Raw genomic sequence first — 21,442 nt, 5'->3', positions numbered from 1 at the left:
CGAAATGGCAGACTAGAGGGGGTGAATAGTCCTTTCTAAAATTAATCACGCTGGCTAACCGAAACAAATGCGGAATTAAAACTATCGGTCTAGCCAAGACTACACCCCTCTATCTAAGTTCACAAGCACCTTATAAAGATCCTAATTAGGCAAAAAAGGTGTCAGGCTAGCTAGAGCTCACCTAACCAATTTAGCTTGCAAGGTCATATAAACCTATGCAACTAGTACTTCACACAACCGAGGGAGCTCCTACACAATCTAGTAAGCAAAAGCACAAAGCCACCTAAGCTCACTAGCAATGTTCAATAATAAGGCTACACAAGTTAAATTAGAGAGTGCAAATTACTTAGCTACATAAACTAAGCAATGTGACTAACAAGGTTATTCAAACCAATTAGTCACGCAAGGGATCTACTTTTATGCTACACAAGCAAGAATGTGACCGGACACGCCGCTGCCAGCGTTCGATCATTTCTAGAGAGCTCCCGAGGAGGCAGAAACATGACCAGACACATCAGGTTAGCCATGGCTGGACTCAGTGCCTGTGTTCGATCCTTCTCTATCTGCCACACGTCACTGCCGCTCTTTACGCCAAGACGTCAGTGTACATCACCACCGATCGGACACAGCCTCAGCGCGTCAGGTCACCTCTTTGCGCCAGCGTTTAGTCACAAGACTGAGACCATGCCCTCTCTAGAACTCATGATAGGATGCGCAAGTCCATGCGAGACCTGCGTCCAGTCACCTCAAGTGACCTGTTTTTGTCTCTGTTTCTTCGTCGAGTTGATCCACTTCAACTCCAAGTTCTTTCTCCTTTGCAAATGTGCCAACACCACCAAGTGTACACCATCATGTGTATGTGTGTTAGGTTTTCACAAACATTTTTAAGGAGTTAGCCACTCAACTTGCCATGCCACTCAATCCTAGCAACGATGCAAAGTTAGATCACTCGAGTGGCACTAGATGACCGATATGCAAACAAGTTTACCCCTCTTGATAGTGCGGCCATCTATCCTAAATCAGGTCATAAACTTCTCTACTCACCTATGACCGGTGAAATGAAATGCCTTATAGGTTATACCTTTGCCTTATGCATTCCATTCCATCTCCTCCAATATTGATGCAACACATACACCAACCTTGATCAACAAAATGGTATGATCCACTTCATATCATCACATGACCTTGTTGGTTCATCGATCTTGACCTCACTTGCTTTTCACCATTGCCTCCGTCCATCAACGCCAAGTCTTGTTCAAGCTTCACCGCCATGCGGTCCATCGCTCCAAAGCCTCCAACTTGCCCTTCATGCTTGCAACCGGTCCATCAAGCCAAGTTTTGTCTTGATCTTTTCCACCTTAGTCATATGACTCAATGTCATGTCCCATATGCAATGAGCTCTTTCATCACATGTGTGAACCTTGCAACAAATCCAAGTCATCTTCACCGTCATGGCATGAGTTGCTTACACAAGTGTACCTATGAACTAATCACCTGTGTATCTCACATTTAAACACATTAGTCCACCTAGGTTGTCACTCAATTACCAAAACCAAACAAGGACCTTTCAGTTGGTCCCTAGCGGAGTATTACCATTCCCGCTAGTACCTCGGATTAGCATTAATTCCATTACCAGTTTCATTACACATAAAAGTAAAACTAATCCATAGTATCCCATCCTAGCATTTGCCTATTCCAAGGACGTGGCTATTCGAATAGGTTTAAGTGACTCTATAGAGGTGTATAAATTTCCCCACACTGATAGGTGCAATCCTCATCCATGATCAGTGGATGAAAATGGACCTAATGATACCTCAGTACCTGAATGTACGTGACCTTAGATGTCCATATAACTCTACTATGGCTTCTCAGGGGTTGGAAACACAAAACCGAGAAGATACCAAATCCCCCCCAACGTGATGATATCCAAATCATCACAAAGAAAACATGGCTCGAATACAGGCCCAGAAAATCAAGGGCTCGAACACAGCCAAAAACCAAATGCTTAATGTGGAAGATCACATAGCATCCACGCCAACCGGACCACAGAAGAAAACATATCCCCTATGTTAGCTCCTGATATTCCGCCACCTACACCGGCCTTCTAGTAGAAATTATACTTCTATCTAACAGGGTGTGAGATCAAGTCTACCCATATAGACATGTGGTTGTACATAATAACTCACTAGGCGAGAGGGGTTATGAACCGGTCCTTATGTGACTGAGGCGAGTATCTTCCACAGGAATCCTCTCCAGGCATCCCTGCCATGGTAAACTACCTCCATAGTTTACCACCACTTGCCCCATGTCGGGGTTTAGGCTTAGGTTTAGTAAATTTTAGGTTACATTATTATCCCTAAATCTATTCATGGTGTGGAGCTCATAAAATAACAAGATAACCATTTATCTTAATTCAACAATAATCATATCACAACGACCGAGCTCATATTCTAGGGTAATAATCTTATAGTCATGTTTTATCATTCCAGTGGTTTAAAGCAAGATGGTAGGGAGGGGAGCTAGGACTTGCCTTCGTCATTGTCATCTTCCAGCACATCTACGAAATTTGGGTCCTCGTCCTCCTGACGATTACCGTCGTCTGTCGGGCGTATCGATCAAAATAAGACTACCGCTAACCACAGAAGAAAAGGCCAAAGCAAACATAGAACAATATGGTGGTACTAGGTGCAAATGATAGGGTTGAATTTTAGATGAATTTTAGAGGTGGTTTCATGTGAAAAGGAGTTAGAGTTTAAAAGTTATAAATTTTATAAGCTTATTCTATAGCTATTTTACTAGGTGGAATTTTATATGCATTTTCTGGTGCATTAAAATATGTGCAAACTATATGATTAAATTCCCTAATGCATCTAGTTTATTTATGAATTTTCTGGGAATTTTTCTAAGTTAGAAAATAGGTTTTTAACACTTTGTGTACACTAGCCGGGTGCACCTAGCAATTTCCACTGTGTACCCAGCGTTGTGCATGGTGTGTGTGTGTATGACAGGTGGGCCACCTTGCCTACGTCAGTGGAGACAGTGGCAGCGGCATTATGGCCATGGGCCCACGTGTCAGAGAGAAGAAGGGGAGAGGGAGGTAACAGACGGCAACGTCGATGCCGTTTCGCCCCGGTCCCACCCAACAGAGAGAGAAGAAGGGGGAAGAGGGGGATGGCGGCCGGATGGAGTCCACTGGCACCTAATCGGAACAGGGGAGAGGAGCTCGTGCTCGCCGGAGTGAGCCACGCCGGCGACGTTGGGCCCCGGGGGAGGTGTCAAAGGGGTGGACGGTGCTCGGGGAGGCTCACCGCGGTCGGTGGTGGGGTCAATGACGGCAGTGAGTGCCTGAGGTGGCTCGCCGAAGCCGGTGTGGTGGCGGCGAGTGGTGAAGGGGCTCCTAACTAACCTATACTACCTAATCAACTACATGTGCGTGTGCGCGGGGATGTAGGGAGTGCAGTGGAGGTGGCATGAGGACCAACCAAGCCTCGCCGACGGCTAGCCGGCGGCCATGGCTGCTCACATGGTGCACATGGACAGCGCATCACAGAGGCCTAGACTATTAACTAGCTACGACAAAAGGAAGAGGAGAAGCTCGGGGACTTACCGGTCACTCCAATCGGCCAAGGAAGCAGCAGAGAAGAAAAAGAGGGGAGGTGGCGCTAATGGCGCCGGTGAACTCCCGAATCGGGGAAAATCGGAAGAGAGCGGAGAGGAAGAGGGGAGAGGTGGAATGGAGGGGGAGATGGTGTGTTCCCACCCTCGGCGGAGCGGATGGTGGAGAGGGCGAGGCGAGAGCGTCGCCGGCCGGGCCTATTTATAAGCCGGCTAGGTCAGTGTCCCGACGGCGAGATATTTTCCCCGACCGTTCTTATCCACCACGTGTGCTCCCGGTTGACCTCGTCGGGTCACTTCGCCATAGCTGGAGTTTGCCCACGCGCACGTTGAAGTGCCTTGGCGGCTACTCCGGCAGCTCGGCGCGGTGGCGACCATGGCGTCGCCGTTGACGAGTTCACAGTGAGGGAATAGAGGGGAGAGGAGGAGAAAAGGGGCGCCATGGGATCCCATGGTCGCGTCGTGTCGCCGTTTACCTCCGCTGGCACCCGGGTGGAGCCGGCGGGGCGTTGACGCGCGACTGTGCCGCGTACGGCTGGTGGCCACAAGGTGGACGACGAAGCTGACGGGTGGGACCCGGGCGTCAGCGAGGGAGAGGGAGGGGCGCGGTGTTGCTGGGCCAGGCGCTGGTGGGTCGGCCCATGCGGAAGAAGGGAAGGGGAGAGGGGGAGGGAGAAGAGGAGGAGATGGGCTGCTGCTGCAGGCCGAGTGAGAGGGAGAGGGAGAGATTGAGCCCAAGTGGTTTTTTCTATTTTCCTTTCCCTTTTCTATTTTCGTGATTATATATATGCATATGTTTATATGATTTGAATTTAAATTTAAATGCAAGAGTATGCAAAAATGTACCACCATAAGTTCAACGAGCAAGCAATCACTCAAGCACACCAAGTTTCACACATCAAGTTTTGTTTCCTATGTTAATTTATTTTGTAAATATTATCTATGTTGGGTATATATTCTAGTTTCTAGGCAAAGTTTTTAAAAAAATTCAATTTTTTAGTGATTTTTAAACTAGATCAAAATTTTAGGACGTTACAACCTCACCTCAGGCTTGGAGTGCAGGGCCCGGCGAGTACAGTTTTCCACATCACCAGCGACCTTCTCGGCGATGCTGCTATCGTGTACATCTCATATCCGGTCGACGAACACGTGTCCCCCGTTTATATTTTTAATACATATTTAATTAAAGTTGTTTCTCAGGAAATAAAAACAACAGATATTTAGACGGTGTATATTATAATACTCATGAACATAAAATTAACAATATACAAAAGTGTTGTCAAATGTGATTCTAGTGATACTAAATTTACATGGCTTAATTCACAGATACTTATTCTATATTGGTTAAAGTTTTCCATTTGAATCTTATTTGCCTGTGCAACTTAATAAAAAAAAGAAGAGAGTACAAAATACAGATGCAGCCCAAATGTAAACGTGGATATGCCCCTCTAAGCTTTTAAAAGTGGAAAGGCCTTTAAGCGTTAGCCAAAATTTAAAAAAAAAAAGTTGTAAGAAAACCTCTCGGAATGAACATAGTAAACTATTCTGGCCGTATTCTGAAGCCATCACTCGACTACGAATAGAAAATGCAAAGGGCGTGCAACACTACACAAAACTGGCGCATCAACAGCCTCGTCTCCTCCCGGAGTGAGATCGACCTGGATGCCTCTTGTGATGCACAGAACTCTGAACCACCTGGCAATGAAGCGTGTGAAAAAAATCATAGAACAAAGTAAAATAAAAAAAATGGGGGAAACCCACGTAGTTCTTTGTGTGAACACACACCTCCTTTATAGAGTTCAGTATATCCACAATCTCTGCAAAGGTTGGTCTTAGAGCAGGATCTTTCTGCCAGCATCTCTGAAGGAGTTCAGCGAGCATAGGATGAGTATCAGCAGCAACAGTAGGCCTCAGATCCTGCATGCAGAGTTATCGGGTCTGGCAGATTAGGATTCAAAACAGGAACTCGGCAGCAGTTTCACAAGGAGCAATTCACTTCCACCAAGCACCAGAAAAGATTCCAGGACTTCAAATGGATCTACAATTCAGCGTTCGCCTTTTTATTTGGAACCTTTTCCTTTCAGCAAATTGATGTAGTATGATAACAGCAAGATGTGCTACTGTTCTTATTTTGTGACAAACCACAGTAACTGATGTGTTAAACTATGATACCTTTTGAACAACGGCAACTGCTGCCTGAAGAGGTGTCATGTCTTCGTATGGAAGCTGAAAAGAAAAGGCCAACTCAACAATTAGCAAAACCACATTTCTGCTCTACCATTAAGCCGGTGAAACAGAATGATGGTAAGACAAAATAACCTTTGCAGTCAGCAGCTCCCAAAGAACTATCCCAAAACTGAAAACATCCGCTCTATGATCATACGGCAAGTGCTCAATGACCTGCACATATATATATATATATATATATATATATATATATTTAGTAAAACAAGGTGCTGCATAAACAAAAGCTAGTTTTGACTCTTATGTGACACAAATCTGAAGTGCACTGTGAAGATACCACCTAAGGAGCTCATTAACCCCCAACATACCAATAAATTATCTGTTATGTATTACTGAAGGTAAACTAAAAATAAATGATAAACATTTGCTGGACTGCCTTCAGTTTGACAGGCCACTAGTTTACTCTAAAGCTAAGATAAGCAGTTTGATCCCACAAAAGGATCTTGGATTTTTTTTCAAAGTACTTTCTGGTAATAATAAGAATTTTCTTTATGGTACTTTAGCTTAAATACAGGAACAGTAATACCCACGGCAGACCAAGTAAACAAATCATATTCAGGCATGCTAGAATTGTTGGCTTGGTGAAGTAGCATTGACGTAGAACGCGCAGAATAAAGAAAAATAGTCATGTCACAATAGCTGAGGCATCGCAAGCTGCTCAAAGAAAATTTTAATCTTGATTTCTTGAAAAGTGACATTGGGAACTAAGCAAACTTTTAGGTATAACACTATGAGGCCCCAACAAATTTGCTGCTTCAAGCAAACTATCAAGGTGGTCTAGGGGGATAAATTCTCGCATTTTGGGCATTCTGTCTACAGTCTGCACGACTAGTATGTAATCCGCTTGATATGAAACCACATTTAAACACTGAAACGAATTTCACATACGCTGCTTTTAATGCTAAGAGTTTCTCAATGTTTAATATCAGGCAATTTGGCAAAATCAACCTCAGGGGCCATCCATCTGTAGGTTCCTGTTTCTGCGGTCATAACTCCTGACTGGTCTTTAACCCTTGCAACCCCAAAGTCTGCAACCTTGACAACCTGCAAGATTATATCATTCAAATGGCACAATAATCTGAGCAAACACATGCTTATTTATTTGAAACATATATAGTGCCCAAGGGCAAGCAAACATAACAAGTTCAACATGATCATGATTCATTCTCAAAAACAAATGTCATAGTTCACAGATACAACGGGTCCATTGATTGGTTCGAGAAAAGACTGAGTGACTGACGATGCATGCACGCCTATGTTGAAGCAATTGCAGACTTGCAGTATAATTAGACAGACAGGTGTGCACAAAAATAGGACTGCTGGAGGGTGGAGCAGGTGGGGGGCGTACCCAGTGCAGAGAGCTCCCGCTCTGTGCGGGGTCTGGGAAGGGTGGAGGCGTGGAGCAGGTGGCTTCAGAACAATTTCTTATAGGCATGAGCTCCGGTGAAGCTGTTGATTTGTGGTACCATATGCAATTGGCCATGGAGGTTGACCGTATTTTTATTCAATTTCACAGCGGTCTAAGCTAGTGCAGAATTATCTTCAAGATGTCAGGATATCAGGAGTTCAGGACCAAAATAACCTTTGCATCTAAAGCTAAGATTCCACTATCCTGAGAAGTGGGTATGGTAGTAAACTTCTATTTTCCCGAGAAAGATGCTGTAACAAAGGTTAATACTACGATGTGCAGTTAAGTACCTGATCATCCATAAGAAGATTTGCAGTCTTCAAGTCCCTATGAACAATATTAATCTGATGCAAGTAATTCATTCCCTTGGACACATCAGATGCAATTCTAATCACATCCGGGAGCTGAAAATTTCCTCGTCTATTGTAAAGGAAGTCAAAAATACTGCCTCCATGCATGAATTCTGGCAATAACAAAAAGAAAAGGAATAAACAGCTAATACGAGTGATGCTCCAAAGTAGAAATGCAAGAGAATCTACGCGGCACTGTGGAGATAGGAGGTATTACTATGTGTCAGGACTGTATACCTGTAACGATACACAAAACAGGAGGTCTCGTGCATGCACCGATAAATTGCACAACATTTTTGTGACGAACCTTTCTGTGAAATTAGGATTAAACATGGTTGGAGAAGGTGACTGAATATATCAATAAGAGTGACAGCATGCAAAATCAATTTTGAAAAGAGAGCTGGAGCATAATGATTATCTCAAGTTCAGTAAGTGTCTGATCATCAAGACTAAAAATAACAGGCTAATGCTATTCAAGGTTTTGATACACTGTTATTAAGTTGTAATCGAACATGATGTCAAACAATAAATCATTCCTTAAACCCATGGTCAGTAAACTCAAATTGCAGAACTATGAAACAAAAAAATCTTAAATTAGCATCATGTTACTTCCCATACGCAAAGTCATTACATCAAATTCAATTTGCCTGGGCAGTCATAAATAAATGATGGAACATCATTCTAAAATGCTGTATTGTGAAGTGAATATTACACCATTTTCTCAGTCCAAGCATAAGTAAAGTTCATCACTCACTTCATTATATATACTTCCTGTGCAAACTCACGCAGCATATCAATGCTAACCCGCTCAGGCTTGAGTACTTTGATAGCTACATCTTGACTACAGTACGTCCCATGGTATCTGATGGCACATCAAATAAGTCAGTTACATATAAATAAGAGTTACTACTTCAATTTGCTTCTTGAACATACAGATCACCAAATGATCCAGACGCTAATTTTTGTTCAAATTTGAGAAGCCTGGGATCGACTTCCCAAACATCAGCTGCATCAGCTGGTATCTGGACAAAGTCAGATGAAGGAGAAACCTCCAATGGTTGGTGATCCATCCTAGCAGACATTGACGGTACCAACGGCCATGCTCTGTACTGCATTAGCATTTAAAAAAAGGACTAAGAAGGTGACCATAATGCACAGAAAGTCTTTGGGTGATAAACGACATGAGCAGCATCAGGTACAGTGGTGCTGATGCTGTCTTATTCAAGCTGCTCTTCAAGGTTAATGGCACTAAATTTACCACTTGTTAATTTTGACAGAAACAATTCTTACTGTTTAGCAACACTAAAAAGTGCAACCACTACTTTTAAGGACAATATAAGTATTAAAATAGTAAGAGAAAGGTAACAAATTGTAAACATGAAGTTATACCTACAATACACTAATTCTGTTGTACAAAAGCAACTAACACGAGACTTATCATATGATATAAATATAAATCTGAAGAGCTTGATTATATTCCAGTTAAAGCATTAGTCTGTCACATCTTACCTTTATTTTATCAACGCCTTCCCTCAATGCGCTTCGGAGAATGTCAGCCTGGACATTGTTGGAAGAGGATGAAACAGAAGCAAACAAACATTAAAAGGACAAACATATATACATTTTCAAATTCAAGCCGGCACTGCAGTTACAAAGTTTGCTACAACTCTGAAACCTTCTTACAGTGACAAAGCTCGAGGTCAGTATTAGGCTAATTAGGCTAACTATGTGGCTTAAGATGACCAACATACTCTTCCAGCATCTACCATCCATATTGGTGCCCACTGTTGTGTGCGATCCAGTGATTTCTGGTAGCTATATGGATCTGGAAGCAACTACTAAAATCATGCATCTTCAAATCAATATTTTCGAAATGATCACCACCCTAAAATTTGTAAAACATTCAATTTCTGCAAAGAATTCTGAGATTAGTTCATCAAGAAACAACATTGAATTGTTTCAATGAAACGGAATGGAGGACTGTCAAGAGGAGTGTTTGGCAGAAGGGTGAGTCAAGTGGAAAGATGATTCTGTTTAGGCAATAAACCAGGATCTACCTACCACTGTCCAGCTTTCATCTATATTGTGCGGAGGATAACAAAATAACTAATTACTAACAGCAACCAAAAATATGTTCCTTTGCACATCCTGAGCTCATGCACAACTGCACATGCAAAAGGTCATAACTCTAACTGCCCCCAACACAAGAACAAGATGTATGCTTCAGCTACAAAATCTGCCTTTTCCCATTCACCGCCTCTGTTGAATCTGCCAGCACTCCTGTGTTGCTGTTTTTTCTTTTGCTCTTCATCTCTTTGCTAACTAAAAGGATACATGCCTTTGGTTAAAAAGGAAAAGGAAAGCCAATGAAGATACCGCTCGTTACAATTACAAGAGACAAGATCCCCTTAGTAAAACCCACCCTAATCCAAGGTACCTAGTAGCCAGTGATAACCATGAAAAATTATGACAGCTATCATTCAAAAAAAATTATGACAGCTAAAAAGGAAATGCTAATTTTTCAAAATAAACTAAAGGCCCTGAAGCATTAAGTTAACTGAATAGGCAAGCATTTTTATCGCTTTCATTGTGCCTATAGGCATGCTGTCAGTCTGTCACACAAACTATGACAGGTACTGGTTGTGGCACATCATGTAAGACTTAAAAAGGTGTTAGAATAAGCCGAGAAAAGATACTTTAATGAGCTGGAATCATCATCACTTGAATTTTTATATTTTTTAGTGTCACTGTTCAATCATGTGTAGACACATGTCAAATTATAGTAGAATAGTTTTAGAATATGCAAAAATCAAGACTGGTGAAATAATAGGAATAACATATAATATGATGGATAAGTCTGGCTGCTATGGTCTTTGTGGGGCTGTTGTGGTCTTTGTGTTTTTAGGACAGCATCTTAGACTAGCATCTTAGCATCTAAGACAACATCTTAGATTAGCATCTTGGCATATGCTTGGCTGGCTAGCAGCCTATAAATATGTATCCCCAACCCCTTGGGTTGGCATGGCATTGAGAAGTAAACCAGAAAATTGTCCCAACTCCTAGTGTCATCCTCTCTCGATGAGAGTAAAAATTCTGCTACTTCCAAGAGTGAGAATTCAGCGACTTAACAAGTGGTATCAGACCCGTATTATCCTGTAGCCTGAGCATCTCCTGCTCATCTCCTCTCCCAGCCACACAACAGCCCCAGCTGCGAACAGCAGCTCCGGCCGCTCCTGCTCACTCCTCCCCCGCGCAGCAGCTCGTCTGAAGCAGCCCTCTCCCCACGCAGCAGCCCCCCGGTAGCGCGTCATGTCCGCAGGGCAGTCTCAGCGCTCGGTCGCCTCGAGCACGCGGCGTCGGCAGGAGGCCGAACTTGCCGCGGCAGAGGAACGCGAGCGAGCGGCGGCAGAGACCGCTGCGGCGGCGGCAAAGGCATCGAGGCTGGCAGCGGCGGAGCTAGCAGCAGCCAAAGCGGAGGCGGAAGCAGCGGCGGCGGCGAATGCAGCGGCGGCGGAGGTCGAGGCTCTGCGCGGCAGCATCGGCAGCTCCATTTCCGCTGATGACACTGCCGACGCGGACCTCGAGCTGCTAGAGAGGGAGGCAGCGCGAGCGAGGGCGGCGCAGTGGGCAGCCGTGCACGCCCACGAGCGTGGCGGCAGCCCAGACAGGCGCGGACGCGCTGGCGACGCTCCTGGAGGAGGCGCACACGGTGGTGGCGCTCCTGGGGCAGCCGCGCACGCCTACGAGCGCGGCGGCAGCCCAGACAGGTGCGGACGCGCTGGCGGCGCTCCTGGAGGAGGCGCACACGGCAACGGTGGCGGACGGGTCGATGGAGAGCGCGGCCTTCACAGGCAGCGTGGCTCTCTCTCCCCGGATCGGTACCGACGGGTCGATGGAGAGCGCGGCCTTCACAGGCAGCGTGGCTCTCTCTCCCCGGATTGGTAACGTGGTTACCACGGGCTCCAGGCTGTTGTCAGGGACGTCGGTCCCGGCAGTGGGTGGCCTACCCTCACCAAGACCAACTACGTCGAGTGGGTTGCGGTGATGAGGGTAAAGCTCCAGGTGCGGCACATGTGGGAGGCAGTCCGATACGGCGACGTCGACTACGACCTAGATCGACGGGCGCTGGATGCCCTCATCGCTGCAGTCCCGCCCGAGATGCAGTTCTCGCTTACCAATAAGCGAACTACCAAGGAGGCTTGGGACGCCATCGCTGCGGCACGCATCGGCAGCGACCACGCCCACAAGTCCACACTGCAGGCACTTCGCAAGGAGTGGGAGAACCTGGCCTTCAAGCCAGGTGAGGACGTCAATGACTTTGCTCTCCGTCTCAACACTCTGTTGCAGAAGATGGTGCAGTTTGGCGATGACACCTACGGCGAGGAGAGAGCTGTCGAAAAACTCTTTCGCTGTGTCCCCGAGAAGTACAAGCAGATGGCTCGCTCGATCGAGTCCCTGCTGGATCTCTCCACGATGTCGATCGAGGAGGCGATAGGTCGCCTCAAGGTCGTCGACAGCGATGAGCCACAGTCTCTCTCGGGGCCCATCACCACTGGCGGGAAGCTCCTTCTCACTCAGGAGCAGTGGCTTGCCAGCCAAGGTGATCGGAAGAAGGGGGAGCCTTCTTCCACGACAGGCGGCCGCAAGCGTGGCAAGCCACGCAAGGCGCGCAGAGACGCCCAGGCCGGGGCGCGAGGACGTGCCGAGGGCGGCGCCGCCGGCAGGCACAAACCGGCACGAGACGACGCATGCCGCAACTACGGCCAGCTCGGCCATTGGGCCAAGGACTGCCGACAGCCACGACGCGGCCAGGCCCACGTCGCACAGGCGGAGGAGGAGCCAGCTCTGTTCATGGCACATGCAAGCATTGAGCTACCTCCAGCGGCACCGGCCGCAGCGGCTCTCCTCCACCTCGACGAGCCAAAAACACACGCCCTCCTCGGCGACAGCTCCGGCAACGACAAGACTGACGGGTGGTGCCTCGACACCGGCGCCACCCATCACATGACCGGTCGACGGGAGTTCTTCACCGAGCTTGACTCTAGCGTCCGAGGCTCCGTCAAGTTTGGGGATGCCTCCGGCGTGGAGATCAAGGGTGTCGGCTCCGTCATCTTCACCACCGTGTCTGGTGAGCACAGGCTGCTCACCGGAGTCTACTACATCCCCGCGTTGAGGAACTCCATCATCAGCTTGGGACAGCTGGATGAGAACAGTTCGCGCGTGGTTGTTGAGGACGGAGTCATGAGGATTTGGGATCGTCGTCGTTGCCTTCTTGCCAAGGTATCCAGAAGCGCAAATCGACTCTACGTCCTTAACGTGCAGGTGGCACAACCCCTCTGTCTCGCTGCTCATCGGGACGACGAGGCGTGGCAGTGGCACGAGCGTTTCGGGCACCTTCACTTTGAGGCCCTAAAGCGGCTCAGTGCCACGGAGATGGTGCGAGGCCTGCCGTGCCTTGACCATGTGGAGCAGCTCTGCGACGTCTGCGTGTTGACGAAGCAGAGGCGACTCCCCTTTGCACAGCGGGCTAGCTTTCGAGCCAAGGAGAGGCTCAAGCTTGTGCACGGAGACTTATGTGGCCCGGTGACACCGGCCACACCGGGAGGACGACGCTACTTCCTGCTGCTCGTCGACGACCTCTCCCGCTACATGTGGGTGATGGTCCTCGGCACGCGCAGGCTGCTGCGGAGGCGGAGTGTGGCCACAAGCTGCGCGTGCTGCACACCGACAACGGCAGCGAATTCACGGCGGCTGAATTCGCGTTGTACTGCGCTGACGAGGGCATTCAGCGCCACTACTCCGCGCCGTACAGCCCGCAGCAGAACGGCGTCGTCGAGCGGCGCAACCAGACGGTTATGGGGATGGCTCGGGCCCTCCTCAAGCAGAGGGGGATGCCGGCTGTCTTCTGAGGAGAGGCGGTGGTGACGGCCGTCTACATCCTCAACCGCTCGCCTACCAAGGCGCTCAACGGCAGGACGCCGTACGAGGCTTGGCATGGGCGCAAGCCGGCGGTCTCCCACTTGCGGGTCTTCGGTTGCCTCGCGTTCGCCAAGGAGCTTGGCCACATCAGCAAGCTCGACGACAGGAGCACTCCGGGAGTGTTCATCGGCTACGCGGAGGGCTCGAAGGCCTACCGCATCCTCGACCCGAAGACACAGCGTGTGCGCACGGCGCACGACGTTGTGTTCGACGAAGGGCGAGGATGGGCGTGGGACAAGGCGGTGGACGACGGCTCGGCTCCGACGTACGACGACTTCTCTGTCGAGTACGTCCACTTCGAGGGAACTGGGGGAGTAGGCGGCTCTTCTTTGGCGAGCGCGTCTACCCCAGTCCCCGAGCCTCCACCGACCCCGGCGCCTGCTACTCCGACAGCACCACGCTCTCTAGCCAGGACCTCAGCTGCGATGAGTTCTTCGCCGGCTCCACCACAGCCGGCAACGCCACGCACTCCAGCACCGACAGGCACCACTCCGGGCACGTCTACTCCACCACCAGCTCGTGTCGAGCACGGCCCGGTTGAGCTCGCTTCTCCGCTCTCTCACGACGAGGAGCGCGTCGACGCGTACCACGACGGTGAGCCGTTGCGGTACCATACGATGGAGAACCTTCTCGGCGACCAGCCGGTGCCGGGACCGGTGCCTCACGACCTGGAGGCGCAGTTGCACCTTGCGTGTGACGACGGCGAGCCTCGGTCGTTTGCAGAGGCCGAGAGACACGCGGCATGGCGCGCCGCGATGCAGTTGGAGATGGATGCGGTTGAGAAGAACCGCACCTGGGAGCTTGCTGACCTTCCTCGTGGTCATCGCGCGATCACCCTTAAGTGGGTGTACAAGCGGAAGAGGGATGAAGCCGGTGCCATCGTCAAGCACAAGGCTCGCTTGGTGGCACGAGGTTTCGTGCAGCAGGAGGGGGTCGACTTCGACGACGCCTTTGCTCCTGTGGCACGGATAGAGTCCGTGCGACTCCTCCTTGCGCTAGCTGTCCAGGAGGGCTGGCGTGTTCACATGGACGTCAAGTCGGTGTTCCTTAACGGCGACTTGAAGGAGGAGGTCTACGTGCACCAGCCGCCGGGATTTGCGATCCCCGGCAAGGAGGGCAAGGTGCTCCGCCTGCGCAAGGCCCTCTATGGCTTGCGGCAGGCACCGAGGGCGTGGAATGCCAAGCTGGATTCCACGCTAAAGGGGATGGGCTTCGAGCAAAGCCCGCACGAGGCGGCCATCTACCGACGGGGCAGTGGAGGTAATGCTCTGCTGGTGGGTGTCTAGGTCGACGACTTGGTGATCACCGGCACCAAGGATGCGGAGGTGGCGGCATTCAAGGAAGAGATGAAGGCCACCTTCCAGATGAGTGACCTGGGGCCTCTCTCCTTCTACCTGGGAATCGAGGTGCACCAGGATGACTCCGGGATCACGCTTCGACAGACCGCCTACGCCAAGCGCGTCGTTGAGCTAGCTGGGCTCACCGACTGCAACCCAGCTCTCACTCCGATGGAGAGGCTGAAGCTGAGCCGCGACAGCACGGCGGAGGAGGTGGACGCTACGCAGTACCGGCGTCTTGTGGAGAGCCTTCGCTACCTCGCCCACACACGGCCGGACCTGGCATTCTCCGTCGGCTACGTTAGTCGGTTCATGCAGCAACCGACAACGGAGCACCAGCAGGTTGTGAAGAGGATCATCCGCTACGTTGCGGGGACTCTCGACCACGGCCTCTACTACCCTAGGTGCCCTGGGGCGGCACACTTCGTCGGGTACAGCGACAGCGACCACGCCGACGACATTGACACCAGCAAGAGCACGAGCAGGATCCTCTTCTTCCTCGGCAAGTGCCTCGTTAGCTGGCAGTCGGTCAAGCAGCAAGTGGTGGCCCTGTCCAGCTGCGAGGCCGAGTACATAGCGGCCTCCACCGCTTCGACTCAGGCGCTCTGGCTCACTCGACTGCTTGGTGATCTCCTCGGCAGAGACACTAGAGCGGTGGAGCTCAGGGTGGACAGCAAGTCCGCTCTGGCCCTGGCAAAGAACCCCGTCTTCCATGAACGCAACAAACACATCTGGGTGAGGTACCACTTCATCCGAGGCTGTCTTGAGGAAGGGAGCATCAAGGCGAGCTACATCAACACCAAGGACCAGCTTGCGGACCTGCTCACCAAGCCCCTTGGGAGGATCAAGTTCCTTGAGCTCTGCTCCAGAACCGGGATGGTTCAACTTTCCCACAAGACGACGCACAAGACTTAGGGAGAGAATGATGGATAAGTCTGGCTGCTATGGTCTTTGTGGGGCTGTTGTGGTCTTTGTGTTTTTAGGACAGCATAGAACAGCATCTTAGACTAGAGGACAGCATCTAGGACAGCATCTTAGACTAGCATCTAGAGGACAGCATCTTAGCATCTAGGACAGCATCTTAGACTAGCATCTTGACATATGCTTGGCTGGCTAGCAGCCTATAAATATGTATCCCCAACCCCTTGGGTTGGCATGGCATTGAGAAGTAAACCAGAAAATTGTCCCAACTCCTAATGTCATCCTCTCTCGATGAGAGTAAGAATTCTGCTACTTCCAAGAGTGAGAATTCAGCGACTAACATAATATGCTATCTGATTCTGAGCCCAATTGTATCTGGAGTACAGTACCAAAAGTTTGCATCATCACACAAAGAACAGATTCAGACCCCAAAATTTGTTTATATCTACGCAAAATCAGTACATTGGTAGCATTGCAGCTTCAGTTCACATGACCTCGTCTTAAAGGATTTGCAGTAGGTTTATGTGGCTCTGTCAAACAATGATTGATCAATTTTTATCCACCAGAAATGCTGAATTACCTCATACTTCCAGCCATCAACAACAAAGATGTCCAAGGAATAGCCGTCACTCGTCGAATATGCATGTGCTTCTTGGATATTAAGACCAAGCTCCCCAAGAAGAGAGGTTAACTGAATAAAACAAAAGATATATACATTTTATAGCTGTCTCAAAACAAGAAAGTAACCAAGAGTAAAACAAAGTGGAATCTTTAAGAACAGAAAACAGAACCACCTGATCAAGTGTATAGCCTTAGTTTATAAACAGTTCTTTAAAAAAAGAGTAGGTTAGCAGTTTAGCACCCTACTGAAACTATACTACAAGTAAAGGATCTACAGCATCCAAAGAATAAGGAACAGATACAAGACAAAACAAGATTTGAAACATGTAGATATAAGACAAAACAAGATTTGAAACATGTAGATGCTACATCAAAGCAGAATTTTAAGGGAAAAAAGAAATGAAATTGGCTGAATATGTCAAGCAAAAGTATGCAGAACAGATGAGGAATCACAGGAAAACTATTGTATAAACAGGCCACAGACTGGCTGTAGCTTAGATATGCAGGAGATATCTCACAATCAAACACATTAAGGCCCTGTTTGGCAGAGCCCAGCTCCAAGAAATCTGTGGATGATTTGGTACTAGGTATTTCTAGCTCTATAAATTTGTGGAGCTGTGGATACACCTGAATTGTTGGATTCATTTTCTTTCTATTAAAAAAAAAAAAAGAGTTTCAAGGTTCTTAATCTTAGTATACAAACTCCAGATCTAAAGGTGAAACTTGGAGCTGGAGATGTGCCAGATGGGGCCTAAGTAAAGCATCACTCGTGTTAGCAGCTCCGTTGCTGATTGAGGTTTCCACAACTTTTGAGGCCATACAATAACTTACATCAAGTGACCACATGAGAATGCAATCAAATCAAAATGCTATTCAGTTCCCAGACAAGATGTTGGTGGTTTACCTGACTAAGAAGCTTTGGCTTATCGTCACATGCAAATATAATTTCATGCAAAGGCCTGTAACAGTATTATGCATCAGAAAATATTGTCCCTTAATTTATCATTGACAAAACATACTAATACCTACATAAGCCCCGTAAATGCAACACCTCTAATGAAACACAGAGTAAAAAAATAAAAATAAAAACTGCAGAAGTGTTAAACTATACCATAAGAAGCATTAAAAAATTATTCCAAGGACACAAGCTAACAAGCTTGCAACTTGCAAGTGGACTGTATAATATGAAAGAAGACTAGACCAGATCACCTTTGATCTCTTGATGTGAATACTGAGCACTGGGGATCTTGTTCTTCTTGCTTAAAGGAAGTTGCGGACTCAAATCCAGTGCTTTCCTCCAGAGTAACAACCTAAAACTAAATCATTGTCAACATAGAGGTGCAGTTCATTTAGTTGAGTTAAATAACATAATGAAATATACTAGAGTATATATGCTAAAAAGTTCACATTATCAATATCTATCTATTTATACGAAAAGGATGAGTTTCCAAGGATTACAACTATCCAGCTTAAGAGATTCACTGGCTCAACCTCAAATTCAAAGTTCTCCCCCACCGTAAGATAATGCTATTACCATCAAATACAGTAAAAACTAATAAATCCCTGACCAAGTCTTATAACGTTTCAATTTCAAACTACAGTACTACGGAAACATGTACTTCACATCTCCACAGACACATCAACTAAGTTGAGTAAGAACTAAGAAAAGAGTCTGCAATTGTGCATGTTATCTCCCTCAGTTTCTTGATAAAAACACACAAAAAAAATAGCAAACTATGAATGTGTGATCTACTTTGAGAACATTAGAATCAGATAAACAAATGCCAAAACAAGATAAATAAAAAGAAATATATGAGATATCATCTATCACCTCATCTTTGAATAAGCGCGTACTGTACTTTTTTATTCTAAAACTGATTAGTATCCAGCCCTTCATGCATATTCATTTCACAAGAGACAAGACAAGAGAAGCTTAAACTGGGCACACTTTTATTGCAAAAGCAGTTATTACACATAAAATGAAAAGACATAGCTGCCACCAAAGACCATTGCAAAAGACTGAGTATGTAACCATGCTATGCAATGGAATAAAGTAGAAAGCAGCCTTTATGAAGTTCGTTTTGACAATGGCGCACTGTAACATAATAACTAACAGTATGTGCAGCAAAAGAGAAAGGGAAGGTGATTGTGCGTACCCAGTGCAGAGAGCTCCCGCTCTGTGCGGGGTCTGGGGAAGGGTGTCAGCAATTGTGTGAATTTGAGAGCTTAAACTAGATAGGAGTTATTTCAAGAATGTTTCAAGGAAGAGCTTATGGTTATTTTGTAGAAATAGATTGGGAGAATAATGGCCACTAATTGATGCCTAGTCAGTATGAATAAATAAAGTAGATATATGATGCATGAATTAATCACCTGTGAAGGACGAACATCAAAGACCAGACCATTCATAGGTTCATGGGCTTGCTCGAGCAATTTCTTGTGCAGTAAGACATCTTCAACACGCTCTACGTTGACATCCAAAGCATATCTGTTCATTCCACGAAGTCAACCATGACTAGTATTAGATTTCAGTGGCATGCAATTATTTAAATCAGTGCTAGTTCTTGCTACAAGGAGCTACAACAAGATGTGCATATACAAGTATACAATAATGCTACAGTTCTCTTGCAAATGGCCTTGATTTTTCATGTTCTTGCAGCGCTGTGATAAACAGGCCAAGACATGCTAAAGAAGCAAATGGCATCGTGACAAGTAAAGAAGAAAACAAGAAATAACATATCACAAATTTGAAATGGTAATTATCAAGAGGAATAGTGGAATACCCAAGCAACCACTGTTTGATGTTTACAGACACAGCCTCCGGTTAACAAAAGGTATACAAAAATGTGTACAGTTTTCATTCACATGCGAAGGAGAAATCTCCACGAGTAGATAGTGTGTGCCGACTAATGCAACGAACAATGTAAATTTTAGCAATACGTCAAAGACATATAAAATAGACTACTTCTAAGCATTGCGCCGTCGATCCAACCAGACTGGCATTGTGTGTTCCTTCTCGAAGAGGAATTAAACTAGTATTCACGAGATTAAAGTGAAAAGAGAAAAGAAACAGCAAGTTGTTGTACTACAAGGAGTTGTACTGCTACTGCATGTACTGTCTAGTTGGGTTGTCCTAATCTAGATCTAGTAATGGGAACATTAGCACTAGTTAAGCTTGCATGTTAACCAAGAAGATTAGCATATATTAATACCGAGAAAGAGAAACCGGTTAGCTGCTTTATGTTTGCATCTTGATCCGTGCGAATTTACGTATAACCAACAAAGATGCCATGGCCAGTGGTGGGCCGACAAGCGCCACGGCGAACGCGAACACAAATCCTATCGACGACAAAAAGGCAGCAGGCTTAGCTTTAGCTACAGCGGCGACGAGCAGCTGCGGCGCGGATCGGGTCCTGTACGATCGACTGGACCCCAGCCACAACAAAGGAAGAAAATCGAGCGAGGACAAGATAGATCAACTTAGCATGCGATCCAACAGTAGAGGATCCTACGCATCAAGTGCGACGCGTCGAAATTTCGCAGAGGTGCTAGCAAGCAGACTAGCGAACACAACACATCCTACATGCAGGAGGGAGAGAGGAGAGAGTTTTGGACCTGGCGGGAAGGCCTTGGAAATGGGCCCAGAGCTCGTCCTCCAACCCGGGGCGAGCAGCACCGTAGCCGCCGGCGCCAGCGCGGATGCGGCGGAGCACCTCGGCGTAGGCCTCCGCCTTGCGGCGCCTCCCGGCCGTGCCGCCAGCGGAGGGAGGGGGCGGGGGCGAGGCGCCGCGGCTGCCGCAGGACTCGGCGGCCATGGGGCGGTCGGCTAGGGTTCGCGGCGGGGAGCCGGGGCAGCGGCGTGTGCTGGCGCTCCAGCTGCCATGGGCGGCGTCTCCGTCGTGGGCTGCGGCGCTTTATACGAGGACAGAGGAGGATGGGGGAGGTGGTGCTGAGTCATGACATGAGATGAGACGGGGAGACGGGAAGTTGCTCGCCTGGGCCAGGATTCGATGCTCCACTTCTCGCAATTCAGGCCCTTTCTTTCTCCGAATTTTTGTTGCACGGAACAGGGACGAACACAATTACACAAATGGAAAACTACCCAAATATATGCTACTTAAACTGCCTCCAATAAGGGAGCCCTAAACACGACACCCAGTCCAGATTTTGGGTTGTGCGCGGGAAAGAGTCACGCACCCATAACTCAGCCCTCTCTAGTAGTGACGCAAAAGCAGAGCCCTATCCCGAAGCGGAGGACGACCACACGGTCGAGGACGCCGTTGAGCTGCCTACCTCGCCCGCTGCGGCGGCGACCCATATCCCGAAGCGGAGGACGACCGCCCGGCCCAGGACGCCGCCGAGCTGCGGTCCCATGCGCCTCCTCCCCGGTCCTCATCCCTCCGCGGCGGAGAAGAAGTACTTGGTGGTCGACGACGGGGGATCCGAGTCCGACGGCGAAGTACTTGGCGGTCGACGACGGGGGATCCGAGTCCGACGGCGAAGTACTCCGCGCAGCTCTTCCAGCCTCACAAGCTGTGTCGCGTGCCACTCTAGCAGCGCTGCCTCCGCCGCCACGGCCGGCACCGGCACTTCCTCCGACGCGGCGGCGAGCGGGCCACCTCGGCGGTGTGGAGGCGTGCGCGGGTGAGAGGCGGAGGCATGCGCGGGTGGGCCACCATCGGAGATTTGCGTAGCGAGGAGAGATGCGATGTTTTTTTGCGTATCGTTTGGGCTGGTACGCAAAATGGGTCATCTGTTTGGGTCACCCGTTCGAGGGTGTTTTTGGGTAGGCAAAGCACTGTGAGGGACATATTTTGGGTTTGGATCTCCCTGTTGGAAACAGTCTTAGATTTCGAGATAACGTTTGGTTAGAAGCCAAAATGGGTGAGATGGCCTGTCTCTGATACCTGTGATGGGATGACTTAATTTTTTGTTTGGTTGAGAAGGGATAGAATCAACCTATTTTT

General features: G+C 48.1%; 1 protein-coding gene across 1 annotated transcript; it reads right to left on the bottom strand.

Moving 5' to 3' along the window:
- Positions 1–5,040: 5,040 nt before the first annotated feature.
- Positions 5,041–20,453, bottom strand: LOC136542306 (serine/threonine-protein kinase STY17-like). The gene is made up of 15 exons (XM_066534679.1): positions 20,091–20,453; positions 18,849–18,963; positions 17,685–17,785; positions 17,380–17,434; positions 16,435–16,545; positions 9,127–9,174; positions 8,551–8,726; positions 8,372–8,479; positions 7,855–7,928; positions 7,558–7,730; positions 6,808–6,903; positions 5,935–6,015; positions 5,788–5,841; positions 5,401–5,532; positions 5,041–5,310 (listed from the first exon to the last, which is right to left on the bottom strand). Exons 1-15 carry the CDS (start codon positions 20,288–20,290, stop codon positions 5,239–5,241), a joined length of 1,596 nt encoding a protein of 531 aa, XP_066390776.1. The 5' UTR covers positions 20,291–20,453; the 3' UTR covers positions 5,041–5,238.
- Positions 20,454–21,442: the final 989 nt, after the last annotated feature.

Source organism: Miscanthus floridulus, chromosome 3 (genome assembly GCF_019320115.1).
Source record: "Miscanthus floridulus cultivar M001 chromosome 3, ASM1932011v1, whole genome shotgun sequence".
In the NCBI taxonomy this organism is placed as follows: Eukaryota; Viridiplantae; Streptophyta; class Magnoliopsida; order Poales; family Poaceae; genus Miscanthus; species Miscanthus floridulus.
Note: the sequence above shows the minus strand (reverse complement) of the source record. Positions and strands in the feature narration are given on the sequence as shown.

Coding starts and splice junctions, on each gene's coding strand:
- LOC136542306 (XM_066534679.1), bottom strand. CDS start 20,290: ATGGCCGCCGAGTCCTGCGGCAGCCGCGGCGCCTCGCCCCCGCCCCCT. Junction 18,964..20,090: donor TTCCAAGGCCTTCCCGCCAG/GTCCAAAACTCT, acceptor TGGAATGAACAG/ATATGCTTTGGATGTCAACG. Junction 6,016..6,807: donor ACAGATGGATGGCCCCTGAG/GTTGATTTTGCC, acceptor ATATATGTGCAG/GTCATTGAGCACTTGCCGTA.